Source organism: Bacillus rossius, chromosome 16 (genome assembly GCF_032445375.1).
Source record: "Bacillus rossius redtenbacheri isolate Brsri chromosome 16, Brsri_v3, whole genome shotgun sequence".
Taxonomy (NCBI): domain Eukaryota; kingdom Metazoa; phylum Arthropoda; class Insecta; order Phasmatodea; family Bacillidae; genus Bacillus; species Bacillus rossius.
In genome coordinates this window covers 33,138,993-33,159,031 of record NC_086343.1, presented here as the reverse complement: position 1 = coordinate 33,159,031, position 20,039 = coordinate 33,138,993, and the positions used below count along the sequence as shown (strand labels likewise).

The 20,039-nt window shown below is 35.2% G+C and overlaps 1 protein-coding gene across 3 annotated transcripts in view; it reads right to left on the bottom strand.

Moving 5' to 3' along the window:
• Positions 1 to 3,572: 3,572 nt before the first annotated feature.
• The window catches only part of LOC134540042 (threonine--tRNA ligase 1, cytoplasmic), an 82,586-nt gene continuing 66,119 nt past the window's right edge, over positions 3,573 to 20,039 (bottom strand). For 2 of the 3 annotated variants that reach the window (XM_063382485.1, XM_063382484.1), the window contains exons 16-17: positions 12,045 to 12,212; positions 3,647 to 3,919 (exon numbers count right to left, since the gene is read on the bottom strand). In XM_063382485.1, the coding sequence (XP_063238555.1) occupies positions 12,064 to 12,212 (149 nt within the window). In that variant the 3' untranslated portion in view covers positions 3,647 to 3,919; positions 12,045 to 12,063. Of the gene's footprint in view, positions 3,920 to 12,044; positions 12,213 to 20,039 lie in introns of all 3 variants that reach the window. The other variant, XM_063382483.1, reaches the window with a different exon arrangement.

Here is a 20,039-nt window from a genome sequence, read left to right as displayed (position 1 = left end):
TGTACTCACATACTGGATCATCAGACGGTCGCCACAGAATTCGTTGACAGTCGCGGAATTCCTCTTGAACTAGAATCTGACGGTACATCTGTCGTATGTCAGCAGTAAATGCAACTGCATGATCTCGAAATGAGAGAAGAACGTCAGCTATGTCTCTCTGCAGTTTGGGTCCCGTAAGTAATTGATCATTCAGAGAAGTTCCTTTGCTGTCCTTGGCCGATGCATCAAAGACCACACGTAACTTTGTTGTACTACTGTCTGGTTTCAAAACTCCATGATGCGGAATATAAAACGACGGTGTAGTCAACTGGGGTTCTTGAACCATTGACATATGACCCTGGTCAACGTAATCTGACATAAATTCTACATAGGATGCCTTAAAATGAGGGTTTTTGTTCATCTTGCGTTCAAGGTAGTGAAAACGCTTGAGTGCTTGAACACGTGATTCCTCAAAATGAGGTGAAGGCTCCATGAAAGGTAAGGCCACACTATATCTACCATTCTCATCTCTTCTGCAAGTCTCGAGAAAGATCTGTTCACATCGAATGTCCTCAGAGGAAGGCTTTGGGGGTACAATAACCTCTTCCACCTCCCAAAACTGCCGAACTGTGTCGTCAAGTGTTGGTGTAATAGAATGAAGTGATACACAACTGAGCGATACTGCAGATGTGGGTACTCTCCCCATCACTACCCATCCAAAGACAGTGTCAATCGCTACAGGGACCTGGGTACTGAGACTTAGTGTGCGCCCGCTCAGCACATAGGGAAACAGATCTGCCCCAATTAGCACGTCAATAGGCCCAGGCTGTGCATAGTGAGGGTCAGCTAGTTGCAAATGGGAAAGATGATCCCATGCATGAGGGTTCAGTTGTGTTGTAGGCAGTGAGCCGGTGATCTTAGGCAAAATGAAGGCAGTGAGTGACAATCGTGGACCCTCCTGACCAACTGGTTTCACTAAACAGTCAACTACTCCCCTAGCGACATGCACTGGTACCTGGGAAACACCGTAGACTGGCAGAGCTGCCTTTCGACGTATTAAGCCTAGCCTCTTCACACAACCTTCTGTCATGAAGCTGGATTGGCTGGCAGAGTCCAAGAGTGCTCGAACTGTGTGAGTCCTGCCAGAGCTGACTGGAATTTCTATGAGTGCAGTGGACAGCAAAATCGTAGATGGACTGTCTTGATTATGCAGTTTGGATGCAGCCAAATATTGTCCAGGAGATGAAGCACACAACGCATTCACACCATCATGGTCTGGTGACTGGTCGCATGTCACTAAAATGAAGTAGTGTGTGATGTCGAGTGTCACAAGACCGACAATGAGAAGACGAAAGGCATGCGCTTGCATGATGAGAGGTTCGCAAGCAGTTCAAACAAGAGGTTTCCTGACCTCACCATCTGATACCTTTCCTTTGGGGATGACTCAAGGAACTTGGGGCACTGGTAGATTTCGTGAGGTCCACTGCATATAACACACTTCACTGACTTGGCAACAGTGTTTCCTGCGAATGACTGATGTTGCACATATCTAGAAGCGGGCTTAGAATAAATAGACGACTTGCTCTTAAAGGTTTTCCCAGACGTCACTAGCTGTGACACAGCTGCACGGCGGTAACCCTCTAAAAATAACAAAAACTCGGTAAGCTTAGGTAACTCTGCTCCCTTGTCATTAATAAACAACTCCCACTGGTTACGCAAAACCTTATCCAGCTTAGCTTCAATGATATGCAGCAACAGCGGGTCCCATTTTTCAACATTGACATCCAGCACTCGCAATGCCGCAATGTGCTCTGCCAGAAGAGACATCATCTTATTCACTGATGCTGGGGCCTCTAATGACACAGATGGTATTTGCATAATTGCTTCAATGTGCAATGAAACAATCAAGCGCTTGTTACTGTACCTCTTAGACAGTAGTTCCCAAGCAATACTATAGTTCGAATCAGTCAAGGGTAATGCCTGAATTACTGCCAACGCGTCACCAGACAAAGATGACTTTAGGTAAGATAGTCTCTCTACATTGGTGAGACTTCTGTTGTCTACAACCAGAGCCTCAAACAGATTTGAGAAGCTGAGCCATTCTGTTGGATTACCCTGAAAGTGGGGTAAATCAATAGCTGGCAGACGGGGTGACGACCCAGCTGCACATTGATTACGTGTTTCTTTGTTCCGGTTCTTAGAATCCTGCACTAATGTGTCCCAGATTGCATTAACTTCATAATAAAGATCGTCAAAGTGATTTAGCCTACTTGTATGCCTTGTGTCATCAAAATCAACTTGCTCCTTGCATGCCAATTCATAAGCCAAATGGTCATCTTCAAACCCATTACGAAGCTGAGATAAGTCCCGACAGGTTGCAAAGAATAATGACTGCTTGGAAGTGTCTGTAGTAACCCTTTTGGCCAGATCCGCGGCACGCTGCAATCGGTTTTCGGCACGCTCCAGACGTCGCTCCAGAGCTGTAACACTGTCAGTCATGGTTGTGTTTATTCTACTGAAGTACACTCAGTCAAAAATGGGAGCACGAACTATATAAGTTAAATGTAATCGATTGTTCAGCAAAAAATCGATTCTGAACCGAGTGGTGTTTATAAAATCGATTCTGAACCGAGTGGTGTTTATAAAATCGATTCTAAACCGAGTATTATTTAAATAATCGATTTTCCATGTCCTGAGAATCGATTTTGTATCGATATGTGTAGTAATGCCGAACAAAGACTTGGCAAAATCTATGTTAATGGTCTACTTAATAATTCAAAGTCATATTTCACCGCCAGTCTTAGAAAACAACTCAATCTTATAGCAGACCCGTCATTATCAGTATCTGGTTACCGTGGAAAGATGATAAGAAATAATAGTGCGGCACGACACAAAGGGCTTCGTCAGCAACCAGCACCGTCAGTGTGATAAAGGCAGTTCTTATCTTCCCTTACGCACTCAGTTGTTATCTTCCCTTCCACGGGAAGCTAATAGCACATTAAGATGATAACCCGTTCACGTTTTTATGGCGGCGCAACAACGGACAAAGGAGACTCGGTACAAAGAACGACGCAAACAAACACTCCGAATCTCTCCACGTAACTAGAACTGAGCCCGATAGCTCAGTAATCGCGGTTAGCGGATTGATCCGGCCCGGAGGACCAAATGTTTCGTACTGAAACTGTTACCAGATAACACGAAAGTCAAAAACGATAGCCGGACGTCCGATGACGCCGGTACCAGATGAACCACTGAGTCTTTCCTGATGGCCACCAGGATCGCTTGAGTTAACGGCAGCAAAATGGCGCCATATTTGAATTTTGAAGCGTCCAACACTTGGATTAGTTAACATAAATATAGGGTAAGCACTATTTACAAATCCAACAAATCCAACAGGGTCAATAATCGCAGTTGCCGATTAACCGGCTGCATAATCGGTGCATCATTAACTGTAGTGTCCTTTTATGTTATAACAGTATTAAACTAGAAAAATATGGATCAACCCAAAAATGCTGTGTGGCTTTATTGTTTGAGAAAGATTTCCCAGCCTTCGAACTTCAAAATTTACGGGTAATTAGTAATGTGATCACAAATTAATTAACAAACTCTTTAAATACATAAATAAAGAAGTGAATTACAGTGCTGTCAGAGCAATAGATATCAATACTATAATTTCATAATTTTAATTTCATCAATAAAATCAATGGTGACCACCAATTTCAGAAGTTCGGGAAGTAATACTGATGTTCTGAACATTTTCCCATGATGCGCACAGATGGAATCCAGGGCATGATCAAACACACGCTTCATGTGTTCAGTCAGTATATTTTTGACAAATTTGCAGTTTTTCATCAGGTGGGCGTGATAATCTCCATCTTGAGTTACTGAACAATGATAATTAATCCAGAAGGTAAAGAGAACAGTCAATGGGATGAACAGTCTGAAACAAAAATATCACAACATTGTACCAAACATGTGTCATCTCCTTGAAAGTGAATACTAATAAAATATCACAATCCTAAGAAAGCTTTAAAAAAAATGTTTAAAAACCATTCGCATTTACATATATTTCCGCTTTTTCCACTTTTACCTATTAAAAAAACTTTAAATGTAAAAAAAATTAAATCATTTTAAATTTTATACTTTAAAAATCCCTACTTTTTGAACTAAGAAAAATACAGATCATGATAGGTCTGAAAAATCTTATTGAATTTGTGGCAATGATTCCGTAAGATTGTGTAAGCAACTAACAGGAATATGCACTTATACCAATTGCTAGAGCCAAGATTTCATGGTGCTATAAGAAACTATCTAATTTTATCATTTAACATAGAAAGTTTCATCTTTATGATCATTAAAAATTAAAACACAGAAATATGTTAATATGAACACACAAAGCACAGTTGCATTGATCAACTAAAGCTCTTCAATAATTTGTGGAAAGACAATTTATATGTCTGCATAAAACAATACCATATTGATAAACTATTTATGTACAACCAAAACATCCAATATTCTTTGGTAATGTAATCTAGTTCAGAAGAAAGTTATGAATAAAATAAAATGTAAAAATTAACATTTGTTTTGTTTATGTCATGTTTACAGTCAATATTTTATGCTTTTATATTTTAACCAAACACATTGATAAAAATTAAATAATTAAGCGATAACCACAATTAAAAAAATTTAATATTTCAATGATATCATTTTAATTTTCATAAAGGTTGTACATGTCACTAAAATTGTGCATGTATATATAACTACACAAATTTTGACATACATATCACATATTGATATCAAGTATTTATCAAAACAAAAATTTGTTCATCGAGAGATTTAAATTTATTTCCATTGCTGACACAAAGTTTCTAATTAAAAATTTTACTTTAATAGAAAATTATGAATCATGAAATCAAACAGCAATGGCAATGGTCCAAAATCCTTATAGTATTTAAATTTATACATTTCTTTGTAGGTCTTCAACCCTGTGTCAATGATATCAGATACAGATTGCTATTATTTAGTGAACAGTTAATTAAGTTATTCTTTTCTTTTTTAAATTGCATTTTCACTTTTCCATTATACATAGAATGAACCACACTAAAAGCTAAATAAAATTTGTACATAGTAGACAATTATTTAAATATTTGAATATAATCCTTATACAAAAGATTTATGAATTGAATTTTACAATGTAGTACACAAAATTACATGTAGTTCACAGAAATTTTTGTTAAATTTAGGTATGTATTTTGCTAAATACAGTAAATACCTCGTTGTTACGACCTCCCTTATTACAATTTGTTTTACAAGAAAACGTGAAAGAAAAATATAAGTTAAAACGTAAAGAATTTGAAGGGAAATCTGCCAAAATTTTGTTCGAAGTACATTGCGTTGTGTTTCTCTTGGTGAGTGCTGTACTCCACAAGACACTGGACACCCCACCCGTAGCTGATCCTCTTATTCCTCCTACCCCCGGAAATGGTTCCGTGGTGCCAGCATGTCTTCCCTCCCTGCGCCCGGTAACCAACCACTGTGATATCGCTTGCTATTAGACATGCTGCCAATCTATGCACTGCCCTCTCTGTTTGCTTCTGCTATTACAACTTGGATCAACACAATTTTGTATATCTCCTGATTTTGATTATTTTTTGTTGGTGAATTATTTTTACCATTTTTTTTTTTACTCCTATCTGGTAAACTCCCCCCCCCCCCCCCCCTTCCACACACACACACACACACACAAACCATTGAAACATTCCAAGTCTCAGCTCAGTCTTGCCTGCTAGCACGAGCTAAATCAAAGCAATGTCACGGAACTTAACCTTCTTGACTTAATGTTTATTACCACCTCCCCCCTCCTGCATTATCTGAATCTTTTCTCAGGAACTGTGAGGGGTCACAATGAGTTTTACATTATTCATATTGACTTCCATTTTGGTGTTATTTAGTATACTGCCTTCCATTTCTGTGCTATTTTGGTTTTATCGCTATTCACAATATGGTGATATATATTATTTTGCCTCTACCGATTGCTCATTGGCTTGCAATGAAACCTTGCAGCTGCATGCATCAAGGGCACACTACATCTCCTAGCGAGGCGCCTAGAACGGGTCTGAAATAAGTTTTCTTCAGCTCTGTTAAAACGAGTTAGTATTCAAATCAAATAAAAAAGGCTGGCTACCCCTGTGTTAGCACTTGCAAAGTTCAACTATGTTGCACCATCCTGCAAATAAATGGCAAATCAGAATTAAATTGTTTTAACTAAGCAATCAGGCTTAAAAACTTTCATTTGGATTTTTAAACTCTTTAAGAATTTTTATTTTTCATTACGAAGTAATGAGACTAAGTTTTGGTAAGCAGTCCTTGACAATCATCATACAAGCATTTGAAAAACATCTCTCACACAGGATTGCATCAATTACGTACTTATGTACCTTCAAACCAAACTCTGTACCATGGAGGTAAAGACAGTAACTGTTTTTCAAAAAAGTCTATATTTAATGCACCCCTGTTACTGTAAGCATGTATTTCATACAAACTCAACATTTATGTAAGTATTTAATAACTTACATATGAATTTATGAATTGTTTTAATAAAATCATAAAACAATTGACTTAAGGCGATTGGTGCATGGAAAATATTACGACAAAACTAATTTAACTGTACATATTTATTTTTGATGCTTCTTTTTAAGACATAATATACCTAGGATATTTTTAATAAACTTTTTTTTACTGAGTTATGTCATTTTAAATGCATTTATTTTTATTCCAAGCCAGAATTATTTAGAAAACACATAATTATGTTAAACTTAAGTATAGTTCAAGAAACGAGTGTACGAATAGGTTTCTGCACATATAAAAATAAGAAGAAAAAATTTTCATCGTCAAAATTACAGTTTAATATTAACAATTTCCATTGATCACTGCTGGACTACTTCAGGAGCGATTTAAAGAATAAATTTAAATGAAAATGAAAACATAATTGGCAGAACACTATTGAGTTATGTATATATTTTCATATCCTTTTGTTTTTGATACGATCCGACACAAAACACGCCCTCTGGAGTGACAGTTCTAGTGCTGCGTGTAAAACTCTCGCAGCCGGGAAGAATGTCCCCGCGACGTGGCGCTGAGGGCGGCGCTTGTCGCAACCAGGTAGTCCGGCGGAGCTCCGGCCGGCGGGCCGCAGCCTGCGGGTGGGGAGGGGGAAGAATGGGGTGTAGAGGGATGACGAGAGGAGACCGAAGAAACGATGGGTCTGTCAAGGTCGCGCTCATGGAGCTAATATACAGTAATACATCTGGAGAGCCGGGTATCGGCTTCCTACGCTGGAAGAAAATGAAAAAGAGCCAAACACGCTTCGCGCGGCCGAAGAATCCCCCAAACTAAACTCGCAACAGCTCCGAAACTATCAAAACAATCAAACTGAAAATTTTACTGGAGTATCTATGAACATTTTTCCCCACATCGCTTTAATATTTTTTTCGAAACATGAATGCTTTCATTTTTAAAAATTAAATACTTATTTACTGCCAAAATGTTTTGTGATTACGCAGAGTAAATTACAACATCGAGGAAAAATTTTTGTTTGCAATTGTAAGTGGGGGACACTAGTGTATGAAATAAGGAAGAAGCCTCAAATTTTATTTATATACACCTTTTGACGCATTCAACCCCATACTTTTATTTTTACAGAGAGTTGAAGTGGGAATAATGTTTCAGTGGGTAACACTACCGACATATGTCTTCGTAACGCACTTCTTTTTGTTATTATACATCTCAAAATTTATAATTTCATACACAACGTTTATAAAAACGAATTCTTACTTACCTCATTTAATCTATTACAAACCTCTTGTAATATACGTGTATTAGTAGAAGAACCAACGTAACATAAAAACCTTAGGTAAACACTGGTAGAGAATTGTTTGGAATAACTGTAATGCTATGCATATACTGACAATGTAAGAAACTTCCAATTTTATTAATTGTTTGCATAAGAATTAATAATTTTAAAAAAATCATAGAATAGGCCTTTATAGACTGAAAACCTTTCACGTAGTTTCAAGTCGTGTACATAAAAGTTTTTTAATATATATAATTACCAAATATTGTTGAATATATTTAACATTTTTATACATGTTACAACACACATATAATAACAAACCTATATAGTATATAAAAAGACAAACGCCAAATTTTAGCATTTTGTATTTCTTTTCTCTGTGTGAATAAAATAACAGTTCTTAACGTAGTTGCTAATACTGTACTATATTTCTAAAAAAAAATTACAAAAACCCCTGACATCGTCACCATAACAATGATAAATTTGCAAAATAATTAAGGCACATTTTTTAATGCTACGAAGCACACTCTTAAGAGAAATGTTTTAAACTTATGTTGGGATGTAACTAATATCTTAAAAGCATTCTGAAACCGTTACTTTGAGGGAAACCTTAATATACCGAACACCATACCATCCTTTAATCGAGTACGATTTTCGCTTCTTAAGACCCATTTGTCTTCAAAATGCACTGTACTGTGTAAGTAATAAATCAGTCTTAAAATCAGTTAATTATTTTATCTTCCTATTTCATATTCTAATTGAGATAAATATCAGATAAGCATGTGTTACTTGTATCACGACATCAAGGTATTATTTATCAGTAATTAATATTTCATTTTATTTTTTTGTTAACTAATGTGCATAGGGCAGTGCACTAGACATCACTACCTGTGTGTAGTGTTGCGTTACACTTTTTAACGCATTAGAGTTTACATAAAATGATAAATTCAAAATTTCGTTTAAAAGTATAAATATCAGCGATCAATTTAATTAATGTCCAGTATAACTCAGTCAGTAAAACATTCAGAAATATGTATAGGACCTGTTAACCTAAATATTTGTTAACAGTTAAACTGAACTAAGATGTGTTAGAGTGGTTTTTTCTCTGTCCGTATATTAGAGGTATGGAACATGAATAAATATAGTTTAAAAAACTAAAGAAACATGCTTTTAAAGATTATCAAACTAAAAAGTTAAAAATAATTTTAAAATTTAATTTATGACAATAATATATAAGCAATACTAGTATAAATGAGAAAAAAAGCTTGAGGCGCTTTGTGCCATATTTTTTGTATATTAAGCGCCCCAAGCTTTTTTCTCATTTATACTAGTATTGCTTATATACTATTGTCATATATTAAATTTTAAAATTATTTTTAACTTTTTAGTTTGATAATCTTTAAAAGCATGTTTCTTTAGTTTTTTAAACTATATTTATTTTTAACTTTTTAGTTTGATATTCTTTAAAAGCATGTTTTTTTAGTTTTTTAAACTATATTTATGTATAATTATCATAGGGAAATGAGTTACTGACACTACCTATTACCATCTGAGATAACTATTTGGAGTTGAAACGTCACAAAGAAATGGTAAAGTCTCTCCGAATCATTTACAGTTAGATGTATGGATATAATCTTAGAATTTACCAGAAAAAAAAAACTTTCTTTTTTTCCGGCGTGGCCGGGAGTAGAACTCATGATCGCTGAATCCGTAAGCTGACGTCTCAGAAGTCGCGCGCCTTAGACCACTCGGCTAACGAACGTGAAGAAATTGGTGGGACATTTTACAGTGATGAAGCACTCACTCTTAGTCGAAAGAGTTACAGACGGACAGACAAACAAACATACAGGTGAAGCTAATATAAAGCATGTAATAAAATACGCATCTGTCGCCCATTTACTTTAAATACAGAATTATAAACTACATATTGTGAAAACATTCTGCAGCAGTTTTTGCTGAACGGAAAAACACGGATGAGAAGACAGACGAAATGTGTTTGGTAAGTGATTTTTCGTCAAATGAAATGGAACAGGACAGTGCTTATCAGAATGAAATTACAGAACTACTTTTGTGCAAGGAAATGTATTTTACAAAGACATTTCAAGAGAAATCACCTTTAAATGAAATAGATCTTGCTGACATGGAAGAAATAGACTTAGATTTAGAGGCCAGGCCCCTTTCAAGTGACGAAATTTCTCTTGAAGGGCTGAAATATGTTTCTGGCTATATAGCTCACCGTTTCAGAAATAAATATCCTGACCTTGGCACTACGGATTTCAATTCGGAGGACGATAGCTGGATACATGTACAATCAAAGGGTAACTTAAAATGTCCCACTAATGAATTTTTTGAATTAATAAAGATCGCTGAAATGTGTTTTGATAATATTCATGGCAACAATTTGTGCAAAAAAGAGCGGATTTTTGAATCACTGACTAAAATTATTTGCGGAACTACTGAAAATAAATATCCAGAAGAAGTTATATACTGTTTTGTCAGGACAAGAACGTATATGCGTATCAAGTATTTGAACATGAAATATTTTAACGAACAAGACCAAAAACGCAAAGAAAGAAATAAGATGAGGAAAACTACCCTCTAAGATTTTTCAGTGTGATAGTGTCCACTTTCCTTCACCATAATATGTATGTTCATAATTTATTTACGATGTTTTTTAATTACTATATTTAAGAAAAGCATTTATTGTGAATATCGCAGCAATTATGTAGGGCTTAAGGTATTTATTGTATTCCAAATATTGAGTATGTCATTTTTATTGCCTTTATTAAATATAATATATATATTAACAATGTAACAAAATTGCGATATTTTTGTATTGCTATTGCAATTTCGTTTCTTGTAAACATTATTGTAGACTTTTTCATATTGAAATTAAATTTGCTATAGGGTTGCTTGTATTTTAATTTTACAGTAATAAGATTTTTTATATGTTGTTTACTGTTTACAAACATTTGAAAAATATTTCCTTAAACATATTTCCATTTCCATGGCAATAGTCTTGTTAGCTTTTCTGGTAACTCTTCTACATGGATGATAAGATGGTGCGACATCTAAAACATATCACACCACCTTTACATAACTATAAAACTAAGAGGTGTTTTCTTTACATAATATTAAAGCACAATGTTTCCTTGTGGCGTAGGTGATTTAGAATTTCCATTTATCTAGAAAAATGGGCTTTCAGAATGTTTTTTAGCACACAGTGTTTGGGAAGGTTTTTGAAGAAAAAAATTGACTACGCGTTTTATTTTTTTGCAGCTGAATTCGGGCACTTGCATGAAATATAATTAATCCGTAGGAAGCGCAATGGTTTAAAGTATTGATGTTGAAGATTTGAAAAGATTTATTGAAATAGTGTGAGAGAATGAGCGAGTTGAGTGAGAAGAGTGCGGGAGTGGCCACATGACGTCTGCGCAGTTGCGGACAAAAAATAATCCATTCCGCCTCCCCATGGCGAAGGATGAGTGAAAGAGAAACCTGATAAACCTTCCCCTCCTCTGGGCACGATAGAACCTTATCGGCTGTGTGTTAGAGGGAGAGCGAGATACAACCTTCGAGGTTTTGTTAGTTCCCGCTAGATGGCAGGCCGCAGAGCGACCACCAGCGACACCCTTCCCGTATGAAGGCCATCTCGCCACTGACGAGCTGGAACTAAGCTCCTGACCTCCCTACATAGTAACGGTTACCCACATAGGCATCTAGACTCTTTAGTGGTCATATGATACAAAATTCATTGTTTTCGGGCCTGTGACCGTTTTTTACCGTGCACCAATCGCCTTAAGAACAAAGTATTAAAAACAATTAAATCAAAATCAAAATATTTCCGTTTTCTTTCCTCAATCAAAGTCATTACTAAAATGTCTACAAGCAAACTAATATTCCATTAATTTTAAGTGACAATCTATTTTCTTTCAAAAAAAAAAAGTTATTAACTAACGTAATCAAAACAACTGAAATAATGGTTGTACTGGAGCCCTCCTTTACAAAATCATGGCTACGCCCTAGGGACAAAACGTCAAATTTTTTATGAAATACAGTTGGCACCATGTCAAAAATTTATATTTTTCACCCCATTTAGTGGTATAGTGTGCTATGTTCAGTTACTACAAAAGGCAGAAAATAAGCACATCCAGTTATGTTCAGAAGTACACAACAATGTACCAGCGGGGTACATAAACAAAGAGAGCCTCACCACGGTCCGCAGAGCGACCTCAGAACTTCTCCTCGCTGTTGATGACCTGGGAGTGCTTCAGTGCCTGGAACCTCTGGACAGTGTCGCCAACCGAGAACTCCCCGTGCACTATGTTGTCCCTCGTGCGCACGTTCACGGTGCCCGATGCTTTCTCCTTGTCCCCCACCACTACCAACACACACACACCTCACACTGCACCGACCACCATCCCCGACATGCAACCAGCACAGTTTTATAGAGTCAAGACAAGTACAGCAGAAACATTGAGTACAGTAGCAAACACTAAGGTGTTTCACTTTTTTTAAATGTTTAGCAGATCAGAGATAACTGTAATTATGGCACATAATCTTAACTGTACGGAATGTTTATACATGTTGAAATTAATCACACCAATTACCAAAGTCAACCCACAAAATTTAAATGTAGTTATTTTTTTTAACAAAATTACATTACCTCCAGGATTTTTCTCTAAAACATACCTATGTACAAATAAAACTTACGTATGTAATTTACACACACGCAATAATACTAACAAAATAAAAACTGCCTCATTACAAAGCACTTGCTGATTTTAATACACAATTTGATACTTTACTGATGTTGATCACAGCTGCTTCAAATTGAAAAGATTATTACAGACATTGCATTCTCCAACTCAAAAAAAGTATGTTTCACGTTTATTGACAGTAATTCTTGACTACTTGCATCATGAACATATGTATTATATTATAATACCAATGTATCACACTAAAAATGGTTAACATTTGTGTAGCCTAATTTTCTGCAATCTGTTAAGAAACAAGCATTATAATAGTACTTCGAACTAGAGATGGAGCGGCCGAATCTTATCTTTTAAGAATCCATCAAATCCTTATAATTCTAGGATTAGACATAGGATTTGTGTCAAAGATTCATTCATAAATAAAATAATTTTAATCACATGTCATTGAAGTTATGTTCTATGGTTTTACAAGAAAGCTAATGATTTTCATGACAACCTCAAACAACCTTAGAACTTACTTTAAAGTGTACTGAATACCTAAGAAAAAAAAAACATATATTTTTAAATCTTTAAAACATGTGGTAAAATTATTCCTCTTTCAGTAAACAAACCCACATCTACAGTGAACTGCTACCATAACATTAGGGACTCGTAACATACGGTGAAGCCCGAAATACGGCGAAATTTATCACAAAAAGTTTTATGCCAAATACAACTAATTTCCAAGTGTTGATCAACATCACTTTGAATGAATCATGTATGTGTAATCTATAAGACAAATTTTGATATGTACTATTTTCTCTCCTACAGCATAAATTGATAGTATTAATAATGAAATTCACAACTGTGATAAGTTACTCTTTGTGCTGTGCATGGCAACACAAAAGTTAAACATCTCGTATTTTCACATCTTTGGTATTTTAATGAAATAGCGGGTCAGTTTTGTTGTTTTTAAGAGAGACTACCTCGTATTTTATATGTATACCTGGTTTTATGCTAATATTTTCTAGTACGTGACATGACACTTAAAAATGCTGTCATTTTTTTTAAGAGGAGGAAAAATTAGTTTCCCGAAAAACATCTAAAAAAATGTGAGAAACAGTAAGAATTAACATATCTTCTCAGTTTACACTTTGTATTTTAGCAATTTTATTTTTTAAGCCAAGAAATAATATATAGTTGTACGAAAAGACATCTTAGATTGCGTTTAAAGAACATTTTTGTCTGTCCCTTTATTTACATTTGATTCCATTGTTTTCTAATATCTATAAACCTACACATTGAATATTTTTTGTCCTGTTTATGCCAGACAATAAGTGTTTGTGTGTTGTTTCAGTTTCAAACGACTACTTCATTTATGAACCATAATATTGAAATAAAATTCTAATGAACTCTAGTGGATTTCCTCTGCTGAAAAGAATTCCAGACATTGATCCTGCAGTGTTATAAAGCATGTTTGAATTTTAAGTGTTTTCTTATTTAGTACTTACCAAGTTTCTGTTGATTCAGCAGTAAGTTATGTTAGTTTGAATACAAAGAAGGTTATAGAAATGATCAGGTTTAGATTGAGGCCCTAATAACGTGTTATTAGTTAATGTATTAACATTAACAGAATGTTTATATTGTAATTTTGTGAACCAACTCAAAGAAAAACATAGCATTTTTTGGTATTTTAGTCTGGATTCAAGATTTGGTTCTCTGAATTTGGGTATGGATTCGGATACGCGAAAATGTTGGATTTTCCTCATCCCTACTTCCAGCAGTTACCTACATATGACAAGACACGTAATAACTATTCTTTAAGACTTGGCACTAAGTGCACTAACACAAACAGCCACACCAATTAAAATAAATACTGTGTTTTATCGCATAATGGTCGCGCGCGTGTAATCGTCGCAACCATATTTTAGACTGTCAAAATTGGGATAAAAAAACTTCTCGTGTAAACGTTGCATGATGTTTTTGGTCCCGCTAGTAGATGCCAAGCGCTTTGTGTAGGTAACTTTACCGTATAAAACGATTTTAACATTTTAAGGTTAAATCTAATATTTATTCGGTCATTACCACTTACTTAATAAATTAACGGAAAAATATGAAGTTGTTTGACGTGTAAATTTTCTTATAAAGACGTTTTTAAACGTTATTTACTTTATCTGATCGTCTGTGTCGCCGTGGTGTAGGTATAATCTAAAATTTAATTTCGGTCATTACCACTTATTTATTTAATTAACGGAAATACAAAGTTGTCTGACGTGTAAATTTTCTTTTAAAGACTTTTTAAACGGTATTTCCTTTATCTGATTGTCTGCGTTACTGCGGTGTACCGCTTATAAAAATGTAGCCAGCGCATAATTCGTGTTTGGTTATGTTGCTTCCCGTATAGAGCGCGCGCATGTAGTCGAATATCGATATCTCGCCGATTGGATGCAACACGCGCTCTCTGTCAGGTGCCGAGTTAACTACATTTGAGAGCCCACATTCTTTCGTGGCCAGTGTGTACTACGACACGTTCGTTCACGTCAGATTCAAGTGGCTTGCGTTGGCGTTAGTTTTGGTTATTCTATTTAAAGTTGAAGAAAAGTTTTTGTTTAAGGAATTATTAATATAGCTTGTTTGGCGTGCTAATGTATACTCCACCTTTTTTTTAAATAAACGTACTTTCCATGAACGGGTTTTGTTTTTATGAATAACTTTACCTAACAAAATTTATTTTCCGCACAATCGTCGCACCCCTACTTTTCAAACTTGATTTTAGAATAAAATGTGCGACGATTATACGAGAAAACACGGTAATATTTAGTGCAAGGTTACAAAAATTTTGTTAAAACTTTATGACAGTATCACTTCTCTGTCATATCTTGACAAGAATGCATACTGACTAGGCATGCGCGAATTTTCCAATTTTCTAATACAAATAAAAATAGTTTACTATTTGTATTCCACTTGACTCAAATACTAACACTTTGAAATAACAAAAAATTCACTTGTGTACAGATATTTGACACATCATACCTCATTCATAAGTTAGTCGTAGGGTATATCACAGTTTAAGTAATTCATGCATAAAAAATATCCAGTTTAGATGTTTTAATGGGACAGCACAATCAAAAACATGAACTATAACTATAAATTTAACAAGTAATCAAAGTTATTTCACTCATGGTGGCCACTCACAGTCACCAAAAATATTCCCTGATTTTTCCCTGATTTCCCTGATTAAAAGTCAAAATTTCCCTGATATTTACAATTACAAAAAAAACATACTTTTGATGAAAAAATATATTATTATAGAAAGAGATTAGTACTCATATTTTAGCACCCTGCTGTATTTTCTTCATTATATACATACGGAAGTTCGTTAAATAATAAATACATTTTAAATATGTCACTTTACATTATAGCGTCCCGTTCAATGACCTGCAGTCTGTGTTTTGTTTTATGTAATGGGGTATTTCAGTGGAGAGCGCTCAAACATTTTTTCACGCAACTTTTGATAACTGTTCTTTAATTCATTTTTGAAGTGTAACATTTCTAGTTGTGAAATATTCTTAGTCTTAGTACTCTCAACAAGGGATAACAGTACAGTGCAAATTTTACCTTGTGTTTGATTTAAAAATGAAACAACTAATGGATAAATCTTCACTGCATTACAATCAGTACTCCCACCTGTAGCTAAAGCAAATGGTCCACTTACTAAAGATTCAACAGTTTCAATTTAGTTTCACCAGCCATATACTCCACTAAGGCATATGTTTTTGCTCTCGCACAGCTGTATTTCTGTGCAATTTTTGAGTCCGGAAACATAGCTCTATACAAATTACCCGAATGATCGGCTACTGCTATCGGTAAATTGTGTTCTACCAAAAAACTTGTAAACAATAACTCTGCGGTTGTTACTTTCGTTTCTTCAGATGTAGCGAAAAACGACGATATAGATTTATTGCTCGTCACGGTTTTAAAATGTTCTGCATGTTTCTTTGATTCAATATGCCGTCCTCAGTCATCCCTTCCACCATGCGCAATCGAAAAGTCACACGTGCATACATTACAAAATGCGTGGCGTTCCAAAACATTTGAAGATGACAAGCATGGCCATTCTTTTATATAGTTTGGTCGAAAGTTCTGAAGAATAACGTTCTTTTTTTTTTGCCCCAGATACACATTGTTCTGTCACACGCTTCATTTCTACAACCGGCACTGAAGAACACAACACTATCGAACGACATAAAAAGGTTTCACGTCTGTACACACGACAAAAACACTTTGTAAAAAAAATGGCTTTCAACAAAGTAAATAACACAAGACAGGTTAGCCAAAGTACCGTACAAAAATTATCGTGATGTAAGTAGCTAACAAACGAAAAGACCGAGAATATGCACTAGTTGTATCGTACAACGGACGTAATACCGTACCATTTCTATTACAATGCACAACAATTAATCTACTTATTTCGACAGTACATGCGCACATTTATCAGTTCCGTTATCTGCGCAACCACGTGATGTATTCGAACTACGTTCACAAAACACGCACACCAGAAACTGAATTTTTTTCCGTTACCGAGCAGCACAAAGCCTCGTTTCCATAATAAACCAGCGATGTTCCGTAATTCCGTAATATTGTGTTAAATCCGTAATAATTACGGAAAATCCGTAATGGTTGGCAGCTCTGCGGAAATATACATGACACAAAAAATTCCCGGTTATTAAAAAAATTCCCTGACATTTCCCTGATAATTCCCGATCAACGTGATTTCCCTGATAAATCCCGGTTTTCCCGGTTTTCCCGGTGAGTGGCCACCCTGTCACTACTGTCATGCAAAACAGTAGCATAATAAATCACGTGGAATGAAAATAATTTTTTTAAATTTTTTTTTTAAACTTCCAAAACAAACTACAGTAAAACCTTGGTATAACAAACTTGGAGGGACTGATTTTGGGTGTGTTTGTTATATTGTGATTTCTTTTTATAATGAGGTGAAATCAAACATAACAAGTGATACTTATTACTAAAATAAATAGCTGTATAGTTAATACAGTTGAAATCAGGATTCTAAGGGCCCCTTGAAGAGTCATGTAATTAAAATCCAAGAAAAAACTTTGCTGGTTAATCTAATGTACAAACACATACTAAGTCAAGCCTTAAGTCATGACTAAGGACCCCAGAAAATGGTAAATAAAACTGGCTCATTTCGGTGTAAAAAAATGACAAAAGCGGTGCAAAAAACCGGTGTAAAAATTAGCAAGCGGTGCAAAATATCGGTGTAAAAATAAGCAATCAGTAGAGACCGCAAAAAATTGTGAAAAAATTATGCCATTGGCGGTGTAAAAAAAACCTCATAGCCTTACTGCTTCCTTATTTGCCTGGCCAATTTTTGGGTCATAAGTTTCTCTAAGAGTGTTGGCTGATGATGGCAAATCCCCTGCACCTAAAATGTATACATAACTTACAATATACTTATAAATAGGTAGCATTTATAAGGTTATTGCTGAAAATATTAATGGGCTAATTTATTCAAAACAATTCTTAGCCAAACCTAACCTAACCTTTTCTAGATTAGGTACTGCTGGATTACAGAGTCAAACCATCAATCAATCAGTCAAAAATATCTTGTGGTGTGCTCACCATTTCACAATGCAATCCATCCTATTTATGTGTTTGTTAATCTGAGGTACTTGCATTTTAAAGTAAAGGTAAGTTAATCGATAATATTGTAGGCCTACATTTATGCTTATGAACTTTTATTAGAGGGGGAAAACATTTCTAAATAAATAAGGCTAACCTTCAACATGGGTGTTACACCATTCCCTCATAGCTGGATGATCAGCTTTTTCCAAAGGAATGTTAACTTACAGCATCATATTAACAAAATCAGAAAAAAAATTCTTGTTTTCTGCACTTTAAAGCTTGTTTGCTTTATTCACGCTGTCGCCTATCGAGATTTGTTTAGACACGGTAGAATGCTTGACAAAATAATTGTCTTTTTTGTTTTGTTTTGTGTGTGCCATTTGCCACATGCTTTTTGCACGTGTCTTTGCGTGTACAATCAACCCGCACGTTGCAGAACTTGCACATCATAATTTTGTCCCGCTGATCAAAAATATAAAATCATCCGATTTTATCTCTCTTTCGTGATCAAACATTGTCGAAGTTTTCGGCATCTTAGCCACAAATTCAATTGTATCACAAAACTTACAAAATGTGGACGGTAGTTGTAAACACTCATAGATATGTGCACGCAAAAATGACTGCCATCTTAGCTCAATGCGATTAAATTACTGTTTGTAAACAGAGTAATAAAAATACGTGAATTTCACTAACGTGTCAAAACGAAGATAATATCACGGCACTAGTCTTTCAGTCTATGTTTATTTCACGCCTATGTTTATGATGGCGTAAATAAATAGAACTTACGACATAAGGACATTATTTTGTGCGAAAAAGCGTGAATTTCGTGCGAAAATTCGTGAATTTCACGACTATGTCAAAATCAAAGGAAAGTCGCAAAATTTGTTTAAAGTATCAAATTTTCGCGTTATTTCGTGAATTTCGCGCTTCACCATTTTTCGGGGTCTCTAGTCATGACTGTGCAAGCCAGCATAAATCTTTTGGCTAGGTCGATCTTTTTGCCTCCTTGATCAAAAGCAAACAGAATTATCAGTTTTGTGGTAAAAGATATTGCTTTCTGATTTTTATCCATTATCTGAAAATGACAAATACATCACCCAAAATTAAGTGTCATCATAAACTATTGCACATGGTTTGTCCAACCAAAACCTAAATTGTAAGTAAACAAAATTAATCCATCAAAACTAACCCCTAAACAAGAAAACCAATTAAGTAACATTTTTTTTTACCACAATTTGGAAACAACTTTTAAACTCCTACGAATTTTAGTTAACACTTCCACAGAATCTTGATTGCATATTGGCATTCATTACAATGATCACACATTTTTACAGGACACAGACATAAAGTTGTGCAAGTGGGATATGTGAGCAATTTTCTAGGCGATGTTCGGATCATTGATTAATCAAAGTACTTTTTTCGTTAGCTAATGTTGGTACAATGTGATTAACTTCACTAACTTCAAAGTGCATTTCAGTATGGTCAGTCAACTGTAAGATGGTAAGATGGCAGCAGTATTTTTTTAATTGCTGAAACATAATATATTCACAAAGCAAATGGAAAAAATTAGGGATGGGATTTTCGAATCTTGGATTCGTCGAATATACCGAATCCTATGGATTCGAGGATTCGTAGGATCCGAGGTGGGATTCGAGGTGGGATTCGAGGTGGGTTTTTAAGAGTTTTAGGTAGTAATTGATAATTGTAGTGCTGGGCGAAGTTTAAAAATTTCGAACCGAACCGAACCCTTACGTAAGGGTTCGGTTCGGTTCGAAACCTCTTAAAATATATTCGAAAAACCGAACGATCGTTTAAAAAAAAATACGTTTTTCTAATTTTCTAACCCCCATTTGAGACCATTCACA